At 39.0% G+C, this 25,700-nt stretch overlaps 1 protein-coding gene across 1 annotated transcript in view; it reads right to left on the minus strand.

Annotated features, from left to right (window-relative positions):
* The window catches only part of BICC1 (BicC family RNA binding protein 1), a 302,450-nt gene that overhangs the window by 12,841 nt on the left and 263,909 nt on the right, over positions 1 to 25,700 (minus strand). The window contains exons 14-18 of the mRNA XM_082854713.1: positions 25,382 to 25,538; positions 10,241 to 10,406; positions 7,118 to 7,157; positions 6,588 to 6,742; positions 566 to 722 (exon numbers count right to left, since the gene is read on the minus strand). Of these exons, the coding sequence (XP_082710839.1) occupies positions 566 to 722; positions 6,588 to 6,742; positions 7,118 to 7,157; positions 10,241 to 10,406; positions 25,382 to 25,538 (675 nt within the window). The remainder of the gene's footprint in view (positions 1 to 565; positions 723 to 6,587; positions 6,743 to 7,117; positions 7,158 to 10,240; positions 10,407 to 25,381; positions 25,539 to 25,700) is intronic.

The following is a 25,700-nucleotide window of genomic DNA, read 5'->3' on the forward strand; positions in this document are numbered from 1 at the left end:
AGCTACAGGAGTGACACACACAGCGTAAGGAATATGGTCAGTAATATTGTAATACCTGTACAGAAACAGTTACTAGACTTATCGTGGCGATCATTTCATAATGCCTGCAAATGTAAAATCACTAGGCAGTACACCTGAAACTAACATGATATTGTACACCAACTGTATTTCAATTAAGAAAAAAGAAAGAAGGCACAGCCTAAAAGAATGCTCGGCACATGGGCACTTAAATAAGTGTTTATTGCATGTATGTAGTCCCTGACGTGTGGAGCTCAAATTCTACAGGAAAAGACAGTTATGTAAGTAAGTAATTGTACTTCATTCAGTACGACAAATGCTAAAATGAAAGCATATACAAAATGCAGTGAAAGCAGAGAACCATGTGCCCTGCTTCACTGGAAAAAAACAGAGAAGGCTTCTCAGAAGAGGTGGCCCGTGAGTAATCCAAAATCCAAAACACTTGAAGGCCTAGAGTCCAGAGTTGATACTCGAACATTACCCTAAACCAACTAAACAAATTCCAAGCTGATGACATCTAAAAGTATGACGAAAAGTCAAAGCTCACTTGATTTGTTCTGTTTACGCTTGGGGCTGCCAATAGAAGCTGCAAATTCACTATGACTTGCGGGTCCTATTCCATTTCGGTCTCTCCAGTTATCAGATTCGCTTCCACTTCCCAGGTGTTCACGACTGTTGGACCTCGAGAGGGACATTGATGAACCCTGAAAACAATCAAAGCCAGATAAGGAAATGTTTAATAAGGTAGGTTTCCCGGGGTGGGAGGAGAAAAGAATACACATTAGACCACTTATCGTTTATTTCGATTGCTGGCCAATGCAGTTACCCACGAATGCTGATTCTCAAGAAGAGGCTATGGGACCTGTCTATAGTCTTTGTCTTCCAGCTACCAAGGACACTTGGAAATACACACAGTGAAGTGTTTTTCCTTCATTATGAGGGAGCTGATGATGAGGGCGCCCAGAGGAGTTCTGAGAGCCCCCAGTATAAAGATTCATTCCTGTAAGATTTAGAGGATTCCTATTTTGGGGAACAAGGCACATCCTCCATCTGGTATAGCAGAGATTCTCTGCCTTGTATCACACAGGACGAGTAGGGAAGCGGGGCAGCTACACCCAATGCTTTGACAGGAATCGAACTCCCAGGCTCACAAGAGTGGAAGGGTGGAGAGGAATCTGGCATTATGTCCTGTGTTAACTCTCATTCAAATAAGTACATGATCTCTCCAACAAATTACAAGTACCTGGAAATTTTAACTTTTTTAATTCCCCCAAATCAAAATAAAAATAGTAATTTAAAAGATATCACAGTTTGCACTGAACTTGCATTTACTCATTCTTTATTCATTTATTTAATCACTGTATTACAGGTACCATACTTTGTACTATATCTACAGTATTAAAGTTAAGATTCTCTGGGGTCTAAAAGTTTTATGTTTACTGGGTAATTCCAAGAGAATCATTTACTCTTCAGGTCACTAAACCCACTTAATTCAATCCCGCAGCAGCATAACCACAGCTGACCGTACGGTGCTGTAATGCTTCTTTCTTCAGGGCATTATAATACCACTCTGGAGGCTTTCTACCTACCTCACTGTAGCCATTGTAGGATCTTCCTCCCCTTTTCTACTCCAAATGTCAGATTACCCTGGGACTTGGTCCCCGCATTCCTATCATCTCGCTCTACACTTTCTCCTTGAGTAATCAGTAATCGCAACCTCTGTCAAGGCTTAACAGCAGCCATGACTCAAATTTTTACCTCTGGGTTTGAATTCCCTACTGAAATTCAGCATCACAGAGCTGCCAATCTGACACCTCCATTTTACTGTCTCACAGGTATTTTAAACTTAGAGTGCTTGAAATCGTATTGTCGATGACCATCTCCCCAGCTGCACCCAAACCCACCCCTCTCCCAGAATTCCTAAATCTCAGTGGCGACCATTCATCCAGTTGCTCAAGCCAAACTTCAGAGAGTCATATTCGTTCCTCCTCCCCTCACTACATCCAATCTGTCAGTTAGTTTTATCAATGTCATATCTAAACCTACCCCAAATCTACCTACTTTTCTCCATCTCCACGACTGTCGCCAATAGCCTCCTTAATGGACATTTTGATTCTATCTTGCCTCCCACCCCAATAATCCATTTTCCATGAAGCAACTAGGTGTCTTTTTAAAATGCAAACTAGAACAAAATCATGCCTCTCATAAGTATAAAGTCTTTCCATGCTTTTCTAGTACTTTACCATGGGCTGAGGTGCTCCGTAACTGAGTCTCTGCCTCCCTCTCCAACCTTACCTTCAATGTTCCACCACCCCATCCACCTTCTGCTCCATGAACTTACCAGCCTGTTCTGACTTCAAGATGATAATGCCAGCTATTTCCCCGGCCTAATACTCTTTTCCTAGATCTTCACAAGGCTGGCCCTTTCTTGCCATCTAGGTCTTACCTTAAACATCATTTGCTCATTAAAGCCAGCTAAGACTACCCAGTATAAAGCAGCCTCTGTTTCACATTTATCAGGGACTTTTATTCCTTAATGCCTTCTTGTTAACTTGTTACATATTTCTTTCTACCCACCAAAAAGAAAGCGCTGTCCATGAAAGGAAGAATCTATATTCAAGCATTGTATCTCTAGTGTCTAGAATTGTGTCTGAAACACAGAAGGTCCTTAATAATAAATATTTGCAGAATACTGGGTCTCACAGATACCTTTTCGTACATCTATGGGATCCCCTTTGCTGAACTGTGGGAAGGGGCATAGGGAAAGGAAGGCTCCTAAGACCAAATAAATGGTCTTTTTCAATTAAAACCATCTTTAACATTATACTTCAACCTATCCCATGAAGCAAGGGAAATAAGAACATGCTCAAAATTGGTAATTACCAGAAGCATTAATGAATTATTATGTAGTATTTCTATATATTTTAAAACTTCCGTATCGAAACTCTTTTTGAGTACAAAAGAACCACTCATCTGAGCTCTAAGCTGATTTAATTCACACAGCTGTATCAGACCTGGCTAAACGATGTTTTCTAAAAACATTAAGTAAAACATAATCTTTTGATATTTATTACTTCGTTATCTACTAACTAGAGTATCACGAAGAGCAGCTCACCTCCACTCTTATGTCTGTAAGACTTACAATAACCAGACAACCTCATTACTCTTAGCGCTGGGGAAATTAAAAACCATTTTTTGATTCCCAATGCAGGTTTTATTTGCTCCAGAGAATATGTAACCATTCCTAATGCCTTTAAGAGACGACTAGCAAAAAGAAAAGGAAAATCCCAAACCTTTTGTAGTTCTGTTGATGTGACAAAAATATTGCGGGTCAAGTAGCCTTTTGTTTGACCTTTGCTGTCCCAGTATATCATCAAGTGGATAGGGTCATACTTTTGAGTCTTGAAGAAAACAAAAATAAGCCTCAAGCTACCTAACTTCTTCTCTAAAGGAGCTCTTTGGAAAAGGCTAATTAATTTCTCAAAAATGCCTTAACACTGGAAACAACTGCTCAAATCTGGCTTCTCAGAAATCTGAACAAGATGTTCAAGGCCTCGGTTTCTTGCCTTAAGCAAGCTTCCCAGCGCAGGAAACTCATGTGCCTTGATCCCAACACACCGAACAGCCCTCACCCATCAGGACCTACTGGCTAAGTGTGCTTCTCTAGAGCAGCATTCTACTTGTCTATTTGGTTTTGTTTTTCTTTGGAAAAGATTAAGGAAAAAGAGTGTTTCTAGCTACCCTCCAATTTAAAAATAGTGCTACAAGCAGAGATGTGGTCAATCTTTTAATAAAAATTGTTTAAGTTCTCTTCACTTTTCCCCAGGTCCTTCTCAACCCAACCCTGTCCCTGTGTTCTAACCCAAAGAAACCATCTTCACTAATTGCCCAGTTTTTAATCCCTCTGAGCTATAACAGAATAAAGAGAAGGGCAGGCACCTGCAGATAGCAGCTGCTTCAGAATATCAGATCACGCTGTGTAAGGGCCCTTTCACCTCCTTTCAATGGCTTTCGGATGCATGAAGAAAAGTTCAAGTCCTACACACCTGGAAGAATCTAGAACCATTCCCTAAGAAAGCTTGGTTATATTTCATCATCAGCAGTGTTTAAAGGGACCGTGAATAAAAGCAGGTAACGTGGCGAATGCCCTTGCACTGATCTCGCTGGTTACATCCTCTCCCCTACCTTTCAATGTGAATGAGCTGTCAGACATTAGCCAGGAAGGTAGAACAGGCTAGCCCAAGAAAGCCAAAGCAAAGAAAAGCCACAGGAGGGGATTCAGCCACTGAGTCAGGACCCCGCACGTTCCTGCCCACAGAAAGTGGTCTACTTGTCCTTGGACGAGTGCCAGAGCAGAAGAGTCTTTCAGCTTCTGACGTGATTTCTGTGCCATCCCCCTTATGTTACGTCCCTGTAGAGCACTGTTTGCAGAAGGGAGGCTGCGTCAGAAACAGACTAGACTGTGGCTGAAAATGTGGATTACTGGTTCCTGCTGGCTCCCTCCCTGATGAGTGGAGATCCTGGGGGAAGAATTTGCATTTTTAAGCACCCCAAATGATTCTTATGTCTCTTAAGGTACAATAACATGGCTCTAGAGCATTTATATATCGCCTTGCTACGTACCCTCTTGAGTTAAACCATTAGGAAGAGGAGTATAAAGAAACTTTGTAAAATGAATTCAAGTCCTCTCTCTGACAACTACTACCATGACCTCAAGTAAGACACTTAACTGATCTGGGCCCCTTTCCCTCACTGGGAGTTTATAGGTATCAAATAAGCTTGTGGATGAAAATGTACCATATAAACCCACAAAAAAAATGAGTGTGATCTGATAATTATTACTAGCACATTATGTGTTCATGTAACACTCTAAGGTATTCCTTTGGATATAAAACGCGTATCTAGTTTGAATGTGCAGAAATACTTCCAGCAATAAGCATTCATATATGTATATGAACACATCTTTCATCAGGCTCTTGGTTTTCTTCAGGGTAAAGTTCTTCAGTGGAAATAACAGTAGCTGCTAAATATTGCTGAGAACTTCCTGCACACCACGCTGAGCACTGGATGCCCTCTCCCACATCATCCTGAAACAACTGCAATGAGGAAATGGGCTCAGAGGTGTGAAGTCACTCATCAAAGCTGTACATGTGTCGGTGGTAGCTGTCAGGCCCCACAGCCCCTGCACCTGACAACTACGTTATTAGAATGATCATCATTTCAACCTGTCACACTACTGGTCTTTGAGAAGAGAAGTGAATTAGCATTTCTAAAGTGAAATATTTCATCTCTGACACTACAGAAACACAATCAACCACCTAACACTCCACTCCACCAAAGGTGAGGGTGAGCAGAATGGAAGGCTGCAGTATTCAAAACATCAGTGGAAGCCTAAGAATTAGCACAGCAGTTTTAAGGTCTCTGCCAGTGAAAGGAGATGTTTATTTTCTCTCAAAGCTACAATGGCAGAAAGAGGGGTGTACCTCCTAGAGCCTCAAATTTTTCACAATGGTTCCTACATTCTAGCTGCTGACAGTAACCTCAGTCTTTAAATACAGCCAGCTGGGTTGCTACTTTAAGTCTGACAATGAAATTCACAGGAGACTGTTCTTTTTAGTATTTCAATAGTATTTTCTTTTTCACTGACTCAGAGAGACAAAGGAAAAAATGTCATGTTTGCTTCTGCCTTTCATCAACATTCTAATTTATTACAAAGAAAACGGGTGGAGAAAAGAAGGTCACTCTACAAATGCTAGTTATTAGACTAACCCTTCACCACTATTTGTTTTTCAGCCTACAGTGTTCTGGTTGAACACTGTGATTCTTGGATTAATCATTTTCATCCACGTTTGAGTTTGCACAGCCTCACCAGTAGTGTGTGTGCACGTGCTCTAACTCCACCCCACTCACAAAAGGCTTACAGCCAAAATCTGACACTCTCCAACTGAAAAGGCCTTGCCGAGTGAGTCGTACAGCCTAGCTGAGAAGCAAGGAACCCTGGATCTCTTCTCCACGTGGTGAGGATACCAGCTTCCCAGTCTCACTCTGAGCTACAGCCAACATCGAGGAAGCATAACCTTTTGGAGCTCTCGTTTGTGATACTTCCTGCTGTGTTCCTGGCACATCTGAACACACTGAATTTTTAACTCATATCTGAGAACTTGTTTTTGTTGTTGGATACTTGCCTTTTCCTCCTATGGTGGGCTTGCGAGTGATACCCTTGGATAAAGGGATTCTTTATACATTTTTTATGGAATGTTACATCTGTCCTTTGCTTAATCTCAGCCCTGCTCTATCACTTACGACACTCTCCCCCTAACAAAAACAAGTTTATCCAAATTTACACCTCCTTCACAGCTGATCAACAACTGTGAGAGAAGATGCATAAAAGATCATAATATATTGGATTGTATCAATTTCATAGCAAAACGTTTACAGGAATAGAAATGAAAACAAATCACCATTAATAGATTGTCCTTATATAAATAGAGAATGGGAGAGGAGAGAAGATTGTTCTCTTCTGCTGAGAGAACAGACAGGAAGAATAGGTAGGGCATGACTCTACAAACCTCAAAAGTGGTTGTCATTGTGGGCTTATAGGACACATGGTTGGCCCTTCTCAGCTCCTTGATAGTTTCAGCCGGCATGGATTTAGAAAACCCGAGGCCACTCCAGGTATTTGTGGGTGTTCTGACCTCCGTCACCACCGGTTTCTTTAACATAGCTTTGGAAAATAGAACATAAAACAAATGCTTGGTATTTTTAATGAATTTCTTAAATAAGATATTGATGAGTATTGTTTCTTTGATATATGTAAAGAAATTATCACTGAATATTATTTCTTAACACAAAATGCCTTAAAATATCCTCATAAAACATTTTATACAAAATAGTGGTAAACTTTAAAATGATACATTATTTCTTAATTGATCTAATGCTAATCTACTCAACCTCAACAAAGTTTGTGCAACTTGAACGTAAACATTCTGGGATTCCTTTTATGAAGGTCCAATTTCTCAGTTCAACATCAACACTGAAAAACCTTTTATGTGTTTACTGAAAAAAAAATCAAAGTATAGATCATTAACGTGTCACATACCTTTGGTTGCTAGTAACTTTTTCTGTTCATAGTCAAATGCCTGAAAAAAAAAAAACAGAGAGAAAATATCTTTATTGTCAGTCTATCCAAATGTTATGCCAATACTTCATGAAAAGATTTTGACTACAGCCCATGAATCTGCCTGGGGCAAACGCTCAGCTCTGCACCAGAATGTGACTGTAATCCATGCAAGTCTGATAAACTGAAACATGTTTTCAAAACTAATTCATTGGGCTTCCCTGGTGGCGCAGTGGTTGAGAGGCCGCCTGCCGATACAGGGGACGCGGGTTCGTGCCCCGGTCCGGGAAGATCCCACATGCCGCGGAGCGGCTGGGCCCGTGAGCCATGGCCGCTGAGCCTGCGCGTCCGGAGCCTGTGCTCCGCAACGGGAGAGGCCACAGCAGTGAGAGGCCCGTGTACCGCAAAAAAAAAAAAAACAAAAAAAACCTAATTCATTATAATAATAAAGTACTACTTCCAACTTTAAGTCACGACAGTGACAAAAGTTAGAAATTTTCCTTCAAAAAGAAAAAAAATTCCTATTTACTATGAAATATTTAACACACCAGGACCAATAGATGCTAATGTATAGTGAATAACCTAGTAACAGTTATGCTAAGTTTCAAAATAATGTATTATCAGAATGCTTAAGCAGTACAGTAAAATTAAACCTAAATAAAAATATAAACCTAAATTAAAAAAATAAAAGTTATCTTTTATTGCACAGGACTAGGATGGCACCATTTATTCTTCCCATTCACATTGAATAAGTGACTATGACACAGCCGGGTCTACATAGGGACCAAGGCAGGTCATTTTGAAGAAAGAAGTCCAGATATAGCTACATCTCAAATGCTAACCCAGGGTTCTCAACTCGCCAATTCAGGAACTGGCTTAGACTTGTTTTAAGAATGTCTCTTGTAATAAACTGTAACGGAAAAGAATTTTTTAAAAAGTATATAGATATATACATATATGTATAACCAAAATCACTTTGCTGTACAACTGAAACTAACACAATATTGTAAATCAACTATACTTCAGTAAGTTAAAAAAAAAAAAAAGAATGTCTCAAAGGCCTATCAGATGGGTCAAGAACCACTGGCAAGAGCTCTTTGGACCTTCCTCCCAGGAGGACTATACCATCATATGCAGGGTGTCCGTATAATTTATGGTCTGAAACAGGATACTTCTGAAAGTGAAATATACTACAAATGATTAGGCCAAAATAATAAAAGTAAACAGGCTGACCTAGACCAACCAGAAGGAACATGGCAGTAAACTGGGAGAGCCAGATTTTTAGATAACACAGTTTGATAATGTTTTTGAAATCCTAGGTCTAAAATGATTCTGGGAGTTAAAATCAACTTGTAATGACTACTAAGGGCAAGATGTGGGGAGATGCTAAAGTTACTTGTTCAGTAAATATTTATTGAGTGCCTTCTGGCTAAAGGGACTGTGCTGCACTTTGTGTAAGAATATTACAATGAATCAAAAATAATCTATAGCCTCAAATCATAGAGAGGCTTAGCAGGGGTGAGTAAGAAAAATAACCACAAAATAAATTAGAAAGTGAGATAAGTGTGAAGAGAGAGCTGGAGATATAGAAGTCCAAGAATGATCAGGAGACAGAGATCATCTTCAGCTATAAAGCAATCAGGGAAGTCTTCAAACTATTATCATTGATTTCCTGGTGATTTTAAGAGTCACTTCTTCACTAATGGCGTAAATACATCTATTTAAATTGAAACTCTATCACCAAGAACATTTACATCCATCCTAAAAGAAAGGAACATGAAAGTGGTTCACTATAGGTATATACCCGATGGAAAAGACGAGAATCACAAGATGGATGAAAACCATAAAGGGATCATAAAGGAATTTGATACTTCTTAGATGAGAGAACTTTAATTTATAATAACTGAAAATAAATCCGCCAGAGAAAATGTAATAAATGTCTTTTTTTCTAACTTTGCACTTTATAAAGGCTATGGCTTTTGTAAAAAACATTCATCTAAAAACTCTTGAAAATGTTCAAATGCAAAGGATTAGAAAAACAGACAAGCAGGATTGTACTGTAGTTTTCACTGGAATTACAGAAGTATGATTTAGTCCCATGAATTAATTTCTTTGACATATCTGTGACAACTTCTTTATTTCTAGGATTTTGTGAAGTTTTTCCCTTTTTCGAAAGTGGGGGGAAGGGAGATGATAAATCTCTTACTACAAAGTAGGTAAGTCTACCCAGTAATTCAGACACTGAAATCAAATGTTTAGAGGCATCTCTAAAAGCACAAAATCCTTATCTTTCATATTGTGATCTATATGAAAAGCAGATCTCTGAATTTCATGATCAATAGTCTATTTTGAGTAATTAGCCTAATACTTTGAAAATGGATACAGAGAAAATCCCTGCTGAGGAAATTGTTCAAAATAATCATAAAAATCTGTGAACCAACATAACCATCAATAATATTTAGCATCTCCTTTCAAAACACTAAAGCTTTACATTAGTTATTTTTATAACTAAGGAACACCAAATTTATCTTCTCCATTTCACAGATAGAAGAATATTATATCTATTTATCCAAGAGTATGTCATGAGATAGTAAATGCTTAGAAATAACAGCTCTCATATTTATCTGCATTTTTTTAAACAGATGAAAAATGTCATTTGCATAAGACACAGTGACATAGATCATGTCACTTTTAATATTATATTTTAAAGACGTCTTCTCAAACTAAATCCTGCATTTCATTTTTTTTGCGGTACGCGGGCCTCTCACTGTTGTGGCCTCTCCCGTTGCGGAGCACAGGCTCCGGACGTGCAGGCTCAGTGGCCATGGCTCACGGGCCCAGCCACGCCGCAGCATGTGGGATCTTCCCGGACCAGGGCACGAACCTGTGTCTCCTGCATCGGCAGGCGGCCTCTCAACCACTGCGCCACCAGGGAAGCCCTGCATTTCATTTTTAATGTTTATAACAAAACCAATTCCTAACTACTGCATATATATTTAAATTTAATTTCTGGTCTACTGCTAAAAGCTCACTGAATTCCCCATTCCCCAACCTAGGCAGCCTACATTTGGATGACTTGTCCATTTTTTTTTTTTTTATCATTACCTGCATGTTGACATATGATGGCCGTGGGGCAAGGCGGGCCCTTTCATTGTTCTGCTGGGCAGCGGCAGCCCTCTCTGCAGCACGCTCACTCCCTGGAGCCTTCTTGTCAGCCAAAGGGCTTTCTGCAGTACTCAGCTCAGGCTCTGAGAGCAACCTGTCAGTGCTGCTGTGAAAGAGAGTTTGGGATTGAACACTCCACCATTACATACAAATGTAGCACACATTTCCTAGGTGCCACATTGACTATGTAGGTTTACCACTGTCAACCATTTACATGTATTATCTCATTTCATCCTCACGGTACTGCTATGAGGAAGGCAGTCTTATTATCCCTATTTTTCAGATGAGGGGAGTACCTTGTCCAAGGTCATACCTCTGGTAAATGGTAGAGCTGGGATTTGAACCCAGACTTTCTGACTCTAGAGATGGTGCCGAAACTATTTCATGATCTATATTCACACACATTAAATATAGCATGTATGATACACTGTATGCAGTACATATGAAATAGACATACAGACAAGATTTCTAATTTACATACATCAAGGAGATATCCCTGACCCATGTTTACACAGTCTAAACAAACTGAGTCAGTCGGAAGGCATGCAGATGATCCAGTTCTTTTGTGTGCAATATACATGATATTGCTAACAAATCGGCTATGAAAAAGGCAGCAGGTAAATATTCTTTAACATCTGTTCAGGGTGCAGGGAAAGAACACGAAAGTGCTTCTTAAAATGGGGGGCAATTATCTGAATTATAAGAATTTATAATGCCCTATACACGCACCTCAAGTTCACATCCAACGGCATGTTAGGCTCAAGTAAAACAGACATAACAAACAGTATTAGTCAAAGAGCTGATTTGCTCACACATTCTTCCTTTTATCATTCACTCTTCAGTTGTACCAGGGGAATTCAGAGGAATTTAGAAAGGACTATTAGAATACAAAAGGAGCAGCAAAGAACTTTGTTTGACAAAAGTTCAGAAAGGCTTCACACAGGCGTGTGACCTGGAATTTAAAGGGCATCTGCAGGTTCGCCATTGTGTAACAGCAACTCAGAGGGAACAGCATAAGCAAAGGAAAGGAAGTGTGCAGTCACTGGTGGTTTTAAAGCCAGAGTGTGACAAAAATTACTGGAACAAAATAAAGGACTGATAGAGCTGATAAGAGACTGGAGACAGGGAGACCATTCTGGAGGTTACAGCTTAATTCAGATGAGAGATAACCAGTTCACACTTACACACTCAATGAACACATTTAGTGATGAAAGGAACAGGTATATACTTCAAATGCATCGACACAGAGGGAAAACAAAATCATTTCTCTAACCTATAATAAATAATGTTAATTTGGTGTATTAGTATCATGTTAAGAAAAGCACAAGTAAAGCAGATTTGGACAAAATGGGAACAATGGTAGTTAATCAAAGAGTTTATAAAAGTAAAACAGATTTTGCTTTTTATAAAAGCAAAAGAGATTTTGCTAAGAAAAGGAGGAAATAAGAATATATATTAACACAACACTGGAAATCAACTATACTTCAATAAAATCAATTTTTTAGTTAAAAATAAATATATATGTTATATTTGCCTAAACACACTCTATTCTGTAACGATATAAAAGACAGTAGAGGAAATTGGGTAGATGAAGTGGATGGGAACAAAACCTTTCGATGTAGAAGCATTCCATTGTTTTGCGTTTTTAAAATGTGAATAGACTGCCTATTTGAAAAAAATAAAATAAATGGAAGAAGTAAGGATAACACATTTGTTATCCCTAATGGTGCTATGGTAAGGGAGAATTATATTTAATATAACATATGCATTTATACTCACTGTGATTTGTAATAAGTAAAATCATGATACTGCCAAGTATTTATTACCAAAGTGAACAATTCACTACCTTGGAACAAGGGAGCCATAGTTTAAGCTGGAAATTCAAAGCCAAATGAAGGAGAATTCACACTAAGAAAATTTCTTACAGCAAAAATCGGAGAGTTAAAATTGCCCTGCTGATTACTGAAGAGCAGAGAGAATGCTAAAGTTTCAGAGCAAAAGAGATGGTTTAGGGAATCCAGAAATAAACCCAACCAGCTAAAGGAAGGGGGGAGATGACAGAGAAGATTTAAGGGCACTAAAAAGGAGACAGCAGGCCTAAAATGGAGTCACTTGTGCTAAACCCCACATCAACAAACCAAGACTTGATACCTAACCTAACTGCAGTTTCAGCCTCTCCTAGGAATGTAATCTTAACCAGTTCTGTCTGGAATTTCCTGGCCAACACTAGTGAGGTAATCCACCAGACAGACCGCTGCCTTCTCCCAAAGGAAGGTAACCTTGCCTGAAATAATCCTTTCTTTTCTTTATGACTTCCTTGTCCCTCCTTTTTTCTCCTTTTAAAATGTTTTCTTTTCTGCAGCATTTTGGAGCTCCTTTCTATTTGCTAGATGGGATTCTGCCGATTCATGAATTGTTGAATAAAGTAAATTTGATCTTTAAACTTACTCCGTTGAATTTTTTTTTTTAAACAGATTTGATGGCAGTAATAGGACTGAAGGAGACTTCCAATAACTCTGGGAATGAGAAACACAGGTGTGGCACCTGCAAACCCTTTTGAGTTCTCTGTCTCTCTCACTGCTTCTGAGGACTGTAGGTAACTTCCTCTCAGTTCTGAGCTCTGCTCTCTTTGCACTGAGCTCCCAATCTAATTGGCTTTCCAATACAGGGCAGGTCAGCTGGATCCGCAGATGATTGAGATCCGCAGGAGCTCAAGCCCTTAGCCTTTATTTCAGACCACAATAGTCAATTAATTGGTGGAAACCCCCAGGCCTTGATTCTGTCCCAAGATCCATGTGGGAACTATCAGTTCTCCATGTATGTGGAGCCCCTAGTCCTCAGTCTCCATTTGTTGAGGTCTGTTGGTTCAATTCTTTCCCCAGGCCAAGGTCCCATGGCAGGAATTGGTGGTGGTATACACGAGACCTTTACCTGGCTGGGACACAGCAAAATCCTTTGGTTACTGCCAATTTGTTAAGGTGCATGTGTGTGTTTATCTTGTTTTCTGTAGATAAAAGCTACCACTAATAGGAATCTCAGAAGCCAAAAAGCCACAAAAATTCGTGGGCATGAGTGAAGCACTTAAAAGCTGATAAAGTACTCTCCACCTAACTCAAAGGACTCCCGTGTTCAAATAAGCTGGTCATGGAACAGGTTAGCCTGACACTAGGTCATCCACCAACCTCAAGAAGATTTCCGTGAAACAAGGTTCACTGTAAAATACCACACGATCCCCAGGCCCACAGCACATCCTTCTTAGATATTGATCTGGCTCCCCCAAACCCAAAACGGCTTAGCTGAAAGAAATGGGATCCTTAAAATTCAAAGAGTTAAGCACTCCACCTTCTGGTACACTTGCTTATTTTATATCTAAGAACTATGGTCCTGGAAGCTATAATTATCTATAAAAATGGCAAAGTGTTACTAAAGATGACCTACAATTAGAATGGCCATTATGAGTAATGTTCCAATTATATAAGATCATTTAAGAAGTGCACTTAAAAGCAAGGACTCCCCACTCCCCCCCTCAAAAAAATGGTATAGCTATTTTAATTGGAATGCAGAAAACTCCAAAAGGCTTCAAAATTCCAAAATAGCTTCAATGAAAGATTCATTGCAAAAAGACTAATGAAAAATTAAAGACACAAGAGGTACCTAAAACAAGAGACAATAAGACTGACATAACTACTACTGCTCCCCTCTATCCTCTTTTTTTTTTTTTTTGGCCATGCTGCCCATGTGGGATTTTAGTTCCCCAACCAGGGATCGAACCCCAGGCCCTCAGCAGTGAGGGCACAGAGTCCTAACCACGAGGGAACTCCCTATCCTCTTTTATATGAGTACTCACTCCAGTAATCCTGTCTAAATTTCCTTTCCACTCTGAAGAGACTAGAAGATCACAAACAAATGTCTGACAGGTTAGTGGTCATGCAGTGAAACCACTGGGACCCTGTGGGGCTCCTGGGCATGGAAGCCTTTCTGTGTCCCCTGTTTCTTGTTTGCAGGGAATAGACTCCAGCCTCTATGACCTTCCCTGGGTTCCAAAGGGCAGATTGGAACAGTTGCTAATTAGGGAAGGGAGGGGATACAGAGACAAGGGAGGAGCAGTCAAGAAACAATAGTGCAGCCTCGGGGCAGGGTGCTGATTCTGCATCAAGGGATACACAGAACATCTTTGAGCTCTTCTACAGAACTAAAGACTCCAACAACTGGAAGACAAACTGCCTGATGAAGCAATCCTCATTCCAGACAGAAACTCACGGTTTGACAGCCTTGAGAACCAGAAAAGCTCATCAGGGGACCACCTGAGGCCAGATTAAAGGAGTGCAGGCCCCGCACACACCCTGCTCCTATCAGCAACCCCACCCTTGAACCACTGCTATAACAGTCCTCACCAAATCCTCCCAGGTTAGGACACACAATTTTTCAGGGCACAAGCCCGCTGTGGCCCTCTTTGCCCAGCAGAGCAATAAAGCTGTTCTCTTCCACTTCACCCCACACTCTGTCTCCAAGATTCGCTTCAGCACTGGTGCACAGAGGCTGACTTTTCAGCATCAATAGACACCCTCATATCTACCCTCAAAGAGGGCCCCTGAATGAGCTCCTCCCAGAATTGATGAGATTCTGAGGGATTTTCTTGTAAACTGCTACATTATTCCCTTGAACAGCTAAGGGAAACTAAATTAAAATTCATGAAAAACCTTGCCAAATTCTGGTAGATACTAGAGCTACACCCTCTATTTTAAACCTCACTTGGAGCCTGTAGGTGGGATCCTGGGAAAACTGGCAGAAGCCCATGAAGGGAGAAAATTCTTACCAGAGTCAGCTCTCCTGGGTCTCTGTCTGTAGTACCCAATAAAGAGAGGAAAATAAAATATTTTTTGCACCCTCTTCTGGAATACCTCTTAAGTCTAAGGGGCTGTTCAATACTGCCAGAAATATTTACTGCTTGTCCACACCGAAAACTGACAAGATAGTTAAAAGATTTTTTTTTAAGTAGCTCTGCAGTCAACAGTTGGTCAAAAATTGGAAGCTGATATTCAGAGGCTGATGGGAATTTTTTTTACGTCTCCTCCCTTAAACTAAAATTAAACTATGCACTCAGAGGAGAAGAAAAACCCTCTAAAGCCTCTGTGAAAGGATTTACTAAAACATTCCAAAGGCAAACAGCTCTAAATCCAGAACACAGAAATCTTGTGGTTCCCACCTTAGTTAGAAATCTTCTCCCTGATATTTAAAAAAAAAAAAAAAAAAAGCAAATTAAGGATAATGTAGTTGGATGGGTGGCTCAAACTATAATGTCATTTAGGCTGCAACCCAATTCTTTGAGGAATTGAGAGCAACTGTCCTTATCTTACAAATCTTTGCAAAACTAGAAACTAGCTGTAGAGGCAGTTCAAAGTCCACCTATTCCTTTTACCAATCCTAAAACCTCCCCTATTCAGAAGGCTTGTAAGTATTGTAGAAATTCTGGCCTTATAGGAAGAAACCAAAGTCCTTGGAGGAACTTGCATTCTTTCTCTGTACCTTTGAGATGTAAATGTTCTACAAACTTTAGGGAGGTAATTCTTTTTTTTTTTTTCTTTTTTTCTTTTTTTTAGAGAGGTAATTCTTATCAGAAGATGAACAAAAGGGAAAAGGTCATTTGAAACTTAGGTGGACAAAAAAATTTTTAAGTGTCTTCCCCACAAATACAGTACAAAGCTTCAGCCGTCTGAGCAGGTAAACTTAACTTATTCCATCTACCAGAAAACGACTTAAATCCAACTTTTTTTTTTTAATAACTAGTGAAATTTTGTATTACTGTACCTGATTCACAGCAGTAATTAAAAAATGGAACCCAAAAGGTCTCTGTTTATGACTGTCAGTTTATGTGTGTCTATGTATGTGTTGCAGATATATTGAATTTTCCACCTCTGGATGGTATTGCCAAAATTAATTTGTAAAAGAGCTCTATGTAAGTGGCTTTAAAAAATTAAGTACTTATATAAATTAAGTAAATTGAATCCAGTAGTCCCCCTTTATCTGTGGATTCACTTTCCATGGTTTCAGTTACCCACAGTCAACCTCAGTCTGAAAATATTAAATGAAAAATGCCAGAAATAAATAAGTCATACGTTTTAAATTGTTTGCTGTTCTGAGTAGTGTGATGAAATTTCTTGCCACCCCACTCCACCCCATCGTGGAATTCCCCAACCATCAACATCATCATAGCTCAATGATCCAGGATCAGATCCTCCATCTGATATATCATCAGAAGGTCAATAGCAGCCTACCACTACATCACGATGCCTACATCACTCACCTCACTTCAGTTCATCACACAGGCATTTTAATCATCTCACATCATCACAAGAAGAGGAAGGGTAAGTACAGTACAATAAGACATTTAGAGAGAGAGGGAAAGTGAGAGAGAGATACCACATTATTATAATATATTGTAATAATTGTTCATTAGTTTTTTTTTTTTTTAATTTTTTTTAACATCTTTATTGGAGTATAATTGCTTTACAATGGTATGTTAGTTTCAGCTTCACAACAAAATGAATCAGTTATATATATACATATATTCCCATATCTCTTCCCGCTTGCGTCTCCCTCCCTCCCACCCTCCCTATCCCACCCCTCCAGGCGGTCACAAAGCACCGAGCTGATCTCCCTGTGCTGTGCGGCTGCTTCCCACTAGCTATCTACCTTACGTTTGGTAGTGTATATATGTCCATGTCTCTTTATCGCTTTGTCACCGTTTACCCTTCCCCCTCCCCATAGCCTCAAGTCCATTCTCTAGTAAGTCTGTGTCTTTATTCCTGTTTCACCCCTAGGTTTTTCATGACATTTTTTTTTTTTTAAATTCCATATATATGTGTTAGCATACGGTATTTGTCTCTCTCTTTCTGACTTACTTCACTCTGTATGACAGACTCTAGGTCTATCCACCTCATTACAAATAGCTCAATTTCGTCTCTTTTTATGGCTGAGTAATATTCCATTGTATATATGTGCCACATCTTCTTTATCCATTCATCCGATGATGGACACTTAGGTTGTTTCCATCTCTGGGCTATTGTAAATAGAGCTGCAATGAACATTTTGGTACATGACTCTTTTTGAATTATGGTTTTCTCAGGGTATATGCCCAGTAGTGGAATTGCTGGGTCATATGGTAGTTCTATTTGTAGCTTTTTAAGGAACCTCCATACTGTTCTCCACAGTGGCTGTATCAATTTACATTCCCACCAACAGTGTAAGAGGGTTCCCTTTTCTCCACACCCTCTCCAGCATTTATTGTTTCTAGATTTTTTGATGATGGCCATTCTGACTGGTGTGAGATGATATCTCATTGTAGTTTTGATTTGCATTTCTCTCATGATTAGTGATGTTGAGCATTCTTTCATGTGTTTGTTGGCACTCTGTATATCTTCTTTGGAGAAATGTCTATTTAGGTCTTCTGCCCATTTTTGGATTGGGTTGTTTGTTTTTTTGTTATTAAGCTGCATGAGCTGCTTATAAATTTTGGAGATCAATCCTTTGTCAGTTGCTTCATTTGCAAATATTTTCTCCCATTCTGAGGGTTGTCTTTTGGTCTTCTTTATGGTTTCCTTTGCTGCGCAAAAGCTTTTAAGTTTCATTAGGTCCCATTTGTTTACTCTTCTTTTTATTTCCATTTCTCTAGGAGGTGGGTCAAAAAGGACCTTGCTGTGATTTATGTCATAGAGTGTTCTGCCTATGTTTTCCTCTAAGAGTTTGATAGTTTCTGGCCTTACATTTAGGTCTTTAATCCATTTTGAGCTTATTTTTGTGTACGGTGTTAGGGAGTGATCTAATTTCATACTTTTACATGTAGCTGTCCAGTTTTCCCAGCACCACTTATTGAATAGGCTGTCCTTTCTCCACTGTACATTTCTGCCTCCTTTGTCAAAGATAAGGTGACCATATGTGCGTGGGTTTATCTCTGGGCTTTCTATCCTGTTCCATTGATCTATCTTTCTGTTTTTGTGCCAGTACCATACCGTCTTGATAACTGTAGCTTTGTAGTATAGTCTGAAGTCTGGGAGCCTGATTCCTCCAGTTCCTTCTTTCGTTCTCAAGATTGCTTTGGCTATTCGGGGTCTTTTGTGTTTCCATACAAATTGCAAAATTTTTTGTTCTAGTTCTGTGAAAAATGCCAGTGGTAGTTTGATAGGGATTGCATTGAATCTATAGATTGCTTTCGGTAGTAAAGTCATTTTCACAATGTTGATTCTTCCAATCCAAGAACATGGTATATCTCTCCATCTATTTGTATCATCTTTAATTTCTTTCATCAGTGTCTTATAATTTTCTGCATACAGATCTTTTGTCTCCTTAGGTAGGTTTATTCCTAGATATTTTATTCTTTTTGTTGCAATGGTAAATGGGAGTGTTTTCTTGATTTCACTTTCAGATTTTTCATCATTAGTATATAGGAATGCCAGAGATTTCTGTGCATTAATTTTGTATCCTGCCACTTTACCAAATTCATTGATTAGCTCTAGTAGTTTTCTGGTAGCATCTTTAGGATTCTCTATGTATAGGATCATGTCATCTGCAAACAGTGACAGCTTTACTTCTTCTTTTCCGATTTGGATTCCTTTTATTTCCTTTTCTTCTCTGATTGCTGTGGCTAAAACTTCCAAAACTATGTTGAATAAGAGTGGTGAGAGTGGGCAACCTTGTCTTGTTCCTGATCTTAGTGGAAATGCTTTCAGTTTTTCACCATTGAGGATGATGTTTGCTGTGGGCTTGTCATATATGGCCTTTATTATGTTGAGGAAAGTTCCCTCTATGCCTACTTTCTGCAGGGTTTTTATCATAAATGGGTGTTGAATTTTGTCAAAAGCTTTCTCTGCATCTATTGAGATGATCATATGGTTTTTCTCCTTCAGTTTGTTAATATGGTTTATCACATTGATAGATTTGCGTATATTGAAGAATCCTTGCATTCCTGGAATAAACCCCACTTGATCATGGTGTATGATCTTTTTAATGTGCTGTTGGATTCTGTTTGCTATTATTTTGTTGAGGATTTTTGCATCTATGTTCATCAGTGATATTGGCCTGTAGTTTTCTTTCTTTGTGACATCCTTGTCTGGTTTTGGTATCAAGGTGATGGTGGCCTTGTAGAAGGAGTTTGGGAGTGTTCCTCCCTCTGCTATATTTTGGAAGAGTTTGAGAAGGATAGGTGTTAGCTCTTCTCTAAATGTTTGATAGAATTCGCCTGTGAAGCCATCTGGTCCTGGGCTTTTCTTTGTTGGAAGATTTTTAATCACAGTTTCAATTTCAGTGCTTGTGATTGGTCTGTTCATATTTTCTATTTCTTCCTGATTCAGTCTTGGCAGGTTGTGCCTCTCTAAGAATTTGTCCATTTCTTCCAGATTGTCCATTTTATTGGCATAGAGTTGCTTGTAGTAATCTCTCATGATCTCTTTTATTTCTGCAGTGTCAGTTGTTACCTCTCCTTTTTCATTTCTAATTCTATTGATTTGGGTCTTCTCCCTTTTTTTCTTGATGAGTCTGGCTAGTGGTTTATCTATTTTGTTTATCTTCTCAAAGAACCATCTTTTAGTTTTATTGATCTTTGCTATTGTTTCCTTCATTTCTTTTTCATTTATTTCTGATCTGATTTTTATGATTTCTTTCCTTCTGCTAGCTTTGGGGTTTTTTTGTTCTTCTTTCTCTAATTGCTTGAGGTGCAAGGTTAGGTTGTTTATTCGAGATGCTTCCTGCTTCTTAAGGTGGGCTTGTATTGCTATAAACTTCCCCCTTAGAACTGCTTTTGCTGCATCCCACAGGTTTTGGGTCGTTGTGTCTCCAGTTCATTAGTTATTGTTGTTAATCTCTAATTAAATTTTATCATAGGTATATATGTATAGGAAAAACCATAGTATACACAGGAATTCAGGACTATCCATGGTTTCAGGCATCCACTGAGAGTCTTGGAACTTATCCCCAACAGAAAAAAGGGGATTACTATAGATGTTAAGTGGGATAAAAGTTTTTCAGTAAACTTTTTTTTTTTTTTTTTTTTTCCCGTGGTACGTGGGCCTCTCACTGTTGTGGCCTCTCCTGTTGCAGAGCACAGGCTCCGGACGCGCAGGCTCAGCGGCCATGGCTCACAAGCCCAGCTGCTCTGCGGCATGTGGGATCTTCCCAGACCAGGGCACGAACCCATGTCCCCTGCATCGTCAGGCGGATGCCCAACCACTGCGCCACCAGGGAAGCCCTTTCAGTAAACTTTTAAAATAGTTTCTCTAAAATCTTTTTGGTAACCTAAACCAAAGTTTTGCTAAATTAAAGTAAATGATGGATTGTCATTGAATATCCAGATCATTTCCAAATAAGATAAAATACTAAAACCTTAATTACTGAACACAGGTTTACCACTTTGGGCCTTTTTCTTTTTTTACAGAGAAACTAAAGATATTTGGATACATTAATAAATGTGTTTTGTGCCACACTGAGAAATTTACTATGGAAAAGCATATGTTTCTAGACATTGTAAAAATATTAATTTGTCAAGTCACACAATTGTTTACTTCTTTTCACTAAAAAGGTTGTTTAGGGTTAAAAATTAAATATATATTATATAAATATGTTTACAATATATATATGTATATATATAATTAAAGTTACTAGAAATAATAAGGAAACATTTCCATATTCAAGGAAAGTAGGATGTGTGTTTTCAGTAAAAGAAGGTATGAGGAATGGAGAGGAATTTTTGTTGATGAAAATAAAACTAATTTTGTCCTGAAGTGAGACTGGTTACTGCAGAATGGGAAAGAAGAAAACATAAGACCAAACTGTAGAAGGTTTGTGGGAAAGGAATCTTGGGAAAGGAATTTTATGTGTGGTCAAGCAGGCTAAAATTAGAATGAATTTATTTAAGTGGAAAAAAATGAGTTTTAATATCAAAAGTACATCAGTGCAAAATCAGAACTGATTTTCTCTCTGTTAAAAGAACAAGTGATTTTGAATTACTGGTCTGCTCTTAGTAAGAGATTGTAAAAGGTTGTTATTTACCTTTAAGTAATCTGCCTAGAAAGCAAGTATTTTGTGCTTTACCAAAATAATTTCCTGTAACAACTATTTAACTTTCTATATTTGCCTGTGTGGTCTTCAATTGTCACTTTGGTTAAATGGATACGTAAATGTTGTTTCACAGTGACCTATGATCCTATTTGACCAAGTGTTTTTAAACCTTTTGATATTTTTGACAAACTTCCCCCAAATCAAATCCCAAATGAAATCTTTCTGACCTCAAACTAACTTTGAGATTTTCCAGAGGGCTCCTGGGACACATCTCAAAAGATTTGTTCCCTCTTCTTATAAAAGGAGAGATCTTAAACTAATTAGGCTTCTTTGATGTGTTAAATTACATGGGAAGTATTGTCAAATAAAAGTAATACTAAGCCCTCTCTATTTTGTATTTGTATAGGTATATAAGTGTTCCAGAGCTGTGTGAAATTCCTAGAGATGTGATATGTCCAGGTATAATGTTATCAGTCATAATTAATATTAACGTAAACTGGTGTATATCACAGAAATAACTACATTTCTTTATCAAATGAAATCTCATCAGATCTTGAACAATGGGCATTTTTGTCTTTGTCATTTACAGAGACTTACTGTCTTAGATGCTTCTGCAAAAGTGTTCTTACAAAAGTGTTTCATCTTCAAGGAGATTCATGGGAAGGATTTTAACAAGTGCATGTTTCTGATAACATAAAGGTCATAAAACTGAAGTGGATTCAAGCAGAACAAATATCAATTATTGTACATGGGACTAAATGAACTGAGGAGAATGATTATAATTTTTTAATATTTTTTTGTTTGAAAAATTGCTAGATCCTTAATGTTTTGTTTTTCCAGATTTAAGGAAACCTTTTTTCCTAAGTTATCGATGACTTACAGCAATTTGGTAAAGTATACCTTTGCAAACAAAGACGAAACATTTACTTTTCTCCCTACCTGATCCCTCCAGAAACTCTTTGGAAACTCTTCTGTATTCTTTGCACAGCAATACAGTTAGTTATTTGCAAAGGTCAATAAGAATCTGTTCTCCTTGTAACAGAACACATTGGAAACACTGGCTATATTACCAAAGCTTTGACTGAAATGTCATATTTGAGAGAGACGTACACAGACTCAGATATGATCTGACAGCTTTAAGGAACTAAGGTTAACTTAATAAAGCCAATAAAGCCCCTTGAAAAAGATTGGCCTGGTACTCTGATTACAGGGTTCCTGGCAGCCGTACCCAGTGAGTAAGGAAGGTCATTTCCTGGCAGGCCCAGGAACTTCAGGTTATTTTGGGGACCTTATGAAGAGAGGAATTCACCCAAACTATAGGTATTGTAGGTAAAATCTGATGGCGAGTCCTTGGCTTGGCTTTCTGGCCTCAGAGGCTTTTAAGAGTTCAACCTGAGATTCCTTATGAAAAGTTCCTGCAAAGCAGTTTTAAAAAGTACTCATACAATACAATCAGTATTCTTGCTGCACTTATGTAAATAAGCCAATTTTAAAGCAAACAAATTAGTTTAACTGCAATTATCTTTTGTTTTAAAAAAATGGAAGTAACTGTAGAGAGAAAAATGTTTGTACTTTTGTAGATATTAGATTCTAGTGCTATTAATTTTGAGGTTTTGTTATATTCCTGTAAACTGGACTGGATCCTGAATTCTTCTAGTTCCCTTCAAATAACTAGCCACAATTCTCCAAACTTATGTTTCCAATTTTCTCCCACCCTTCTGATTTGGAATCACTAAGAACAAAGACGGTCCTTGAGTCTCCTTGGAAGGGACTATACCAGATCCTCTTCACTACTTAAGATGGCAGCCAAACTTCAGAGACTTAGGTACACATCTCACAGCTGAAGAAGTCCCCACCTGACATCTGGTCCTGTACAACCAGCTGGAGACCTCAAAATCAAACTGACTAGTTGGAGAAGTAGCTGACACTGAGGCAGACTGCTTCCTCCTGACACCCCAGATCAAGACTTCACATTTTAATTAAATATGAAACCTTTTTCTTCTCTTTTTCTTTCCTTTACTCTGTCTAGCATTGATCCAGAAAGATAATACAGTCATCTGAATCTCTCAGGCCATTGCTAAGGGAGGTAACCTCTGTAATTTAGACATTTTTTATTTCAGGTTAGGAGATTTACCTCCCAAATGCACTGAAAACTTAAATGACTCATGGCTTGAATGGGCAAATGCAACAATCCCTGCAAATGAATCCATGAACAGCACCACTTTAGTGGGAGTGGTTTGTGCCCCAACAGTATTTATCTTTGTCTGTGGTGGTTATCATTCTCCTCGGGCATATGGGTGCCTAGATGGCTCGTGCATAACAGGGCAATGCCTCTTGAGTTATCTAACTGTGTCCCTAACTATTTACAAACAAACTGAGACACTTCATTGGACAACTCCCCTGAAATTCAGTTATTTGGAGAGTTAGAAAAGTCCAGGAGGCTTTCATGGTTCAGGATTCACATTCCATAGCAGGTCCCTACTCCCAGGGTTAAGAGTAAATGTAAATGAAACTATAATCAGGAATCTCTCCTTAACTCTTGAAAATACTGCAAAATCTACCAAGACAGTAGCTGCCCAACAGAATTCCTTAGATTCTCTGGCCAAAGTTGTTCCTTTTTTTTTTTTTTTTTTTTGCACGGGCCTCTCACTGTTGTGGCCCCTCCCGTTGTGGGGCACAGGCTCCGGACGCACCGCGCAGGCTCCGGACGCACAGGCTCAGCGGCCATGGCTCACGGGCCCAGCTGCTCCGCGGCATGTGGGATCTTCCCGGACTGGGGTATGAACCCGTGTCCCCTGCATCGGCAGGCAGACTCTCAACCACTGCGCCGCCAGGGAAGCCCCCAAATTTGTTCTTGATAATAGAATAGACTTTGATTATCTTTTAGCTGAACAAGGGAATGTCCGTGCTGTGGCCAACACTACATGCTGAACCTGGATTAACATTCTGGGCAAGTGGAAACTCAGTTAACTAAAATCACTGAGCAAGCCACTTGGCTTAAAAAAAGGACTCCTTCCGCAGGGTCTTTCTTTGACTTATTTGATTTTGATTGGTTTGGGTCTGGGAGACTATGGCTCCGAACTGCCCTCCAAACATTGGAAATGATTCTACTTATAACAGTCATAGTAGTCTCCCTGGTGCACTGTATTCTCTCAAAAGCTTTAAATGTATGTTTGCAGCCACTAACCACTGAGCAAATGACCTCCCTAAAACTGGAATGCCAGAAAAGAAAGGAAGAAAATGACTGACTAAAACAACTGTGAGCCTGAAGTCATGACCTGTGAACACCACAGAGATTCAATAGCAGAAAAAAGAATCATGACCTGTGAACACCACACAGAGGATCAGTAAAAGCTATAAGAACTAAACTATAGAGAGGTAGCTGAGAGTGGTGCTAATGCCTTAAATTTTGATCACATCTCTCACTTGGGCTGAAAGTCTGATCAAAAGGAGAGAATTGTGAAAAAAGGGACAACAGGCCCAAAATGGAGTCACTTGTACTAAGCCCCGTATCCACAAACCAAGACCTGATACCTAACCTAACTGCAGTTTCAGCCTCTCCTAGGAATGTAATCTTAACCAGTCCTGTCTAGTGAGGTAACCCACCTGATAGACCCCTGCCTTCTCCCAAAGGAAGGTGACCTTGCCTGAAATAATCCTTTCTTTATGACTTCCTTGTCCCGCACCCTTTCTGCCTTTAAAAACCTCTTCTTTCTGCAGCTCTTTGGAGCTCCTTTCTATTTGCTAAATGGGATGCTGCCAATTCATGAACTGTTGAATAAAGTCAATTTGATCTTTACATTTACTCACCTGAATTTTGTTTTATAACAAGGGTGAAAGTTATCAGATACTATTCTTAATAAAATTTTTAAAAGTAAAAAGAGAAGGTAATCATAAAGAGAAATGAAAAACCCATGGATAATGTCAAATGCACTTGAACCAAAGAGCACTAACTATTGAGTTTAACACAAATCCAGCCTGTTATACACTTTCTTTCAAAGGATCAAGGGATTTTAAAATTAAAATACATACTGTAAGTGTGAGTTTTTTGTGCCCTGCAACAGTTCTACTGTCTGCCTCTTGGCACAGGAAACTTTGGAGGGACCCATCATCTGTTTCAAGTCACCAGCATTTCCAGAATGGGAAGGACTTCGGGGCATGCCTACTTCAACAAAAGCATCATTACAACCTGCAGAAGAAGAGAGAAAAAAGCAAAAATCCAGACATCATCTTACTATCAACAATCACCTGCAATGGAAACAAATCAGAATCCAATTTGATGGAGACAAAAGCATAACAGCTTTCAGCTACAGAGAAGATGCCTTAAATTCAGGCTACCTCAAAAACTCAT

Source organism: Leucopleurus acutus (genome assembly GCF_964270905.1).
Source record: "Leucopleurus acutus genome assembly, chromosome: 14".
NCBI classification, from domain to species: Eukaryota; Metazoa; Chordata; class Mammalia; order Artiodactyla; family Delphinidae; genus Leucopleurus; species Leucopleurus acutus.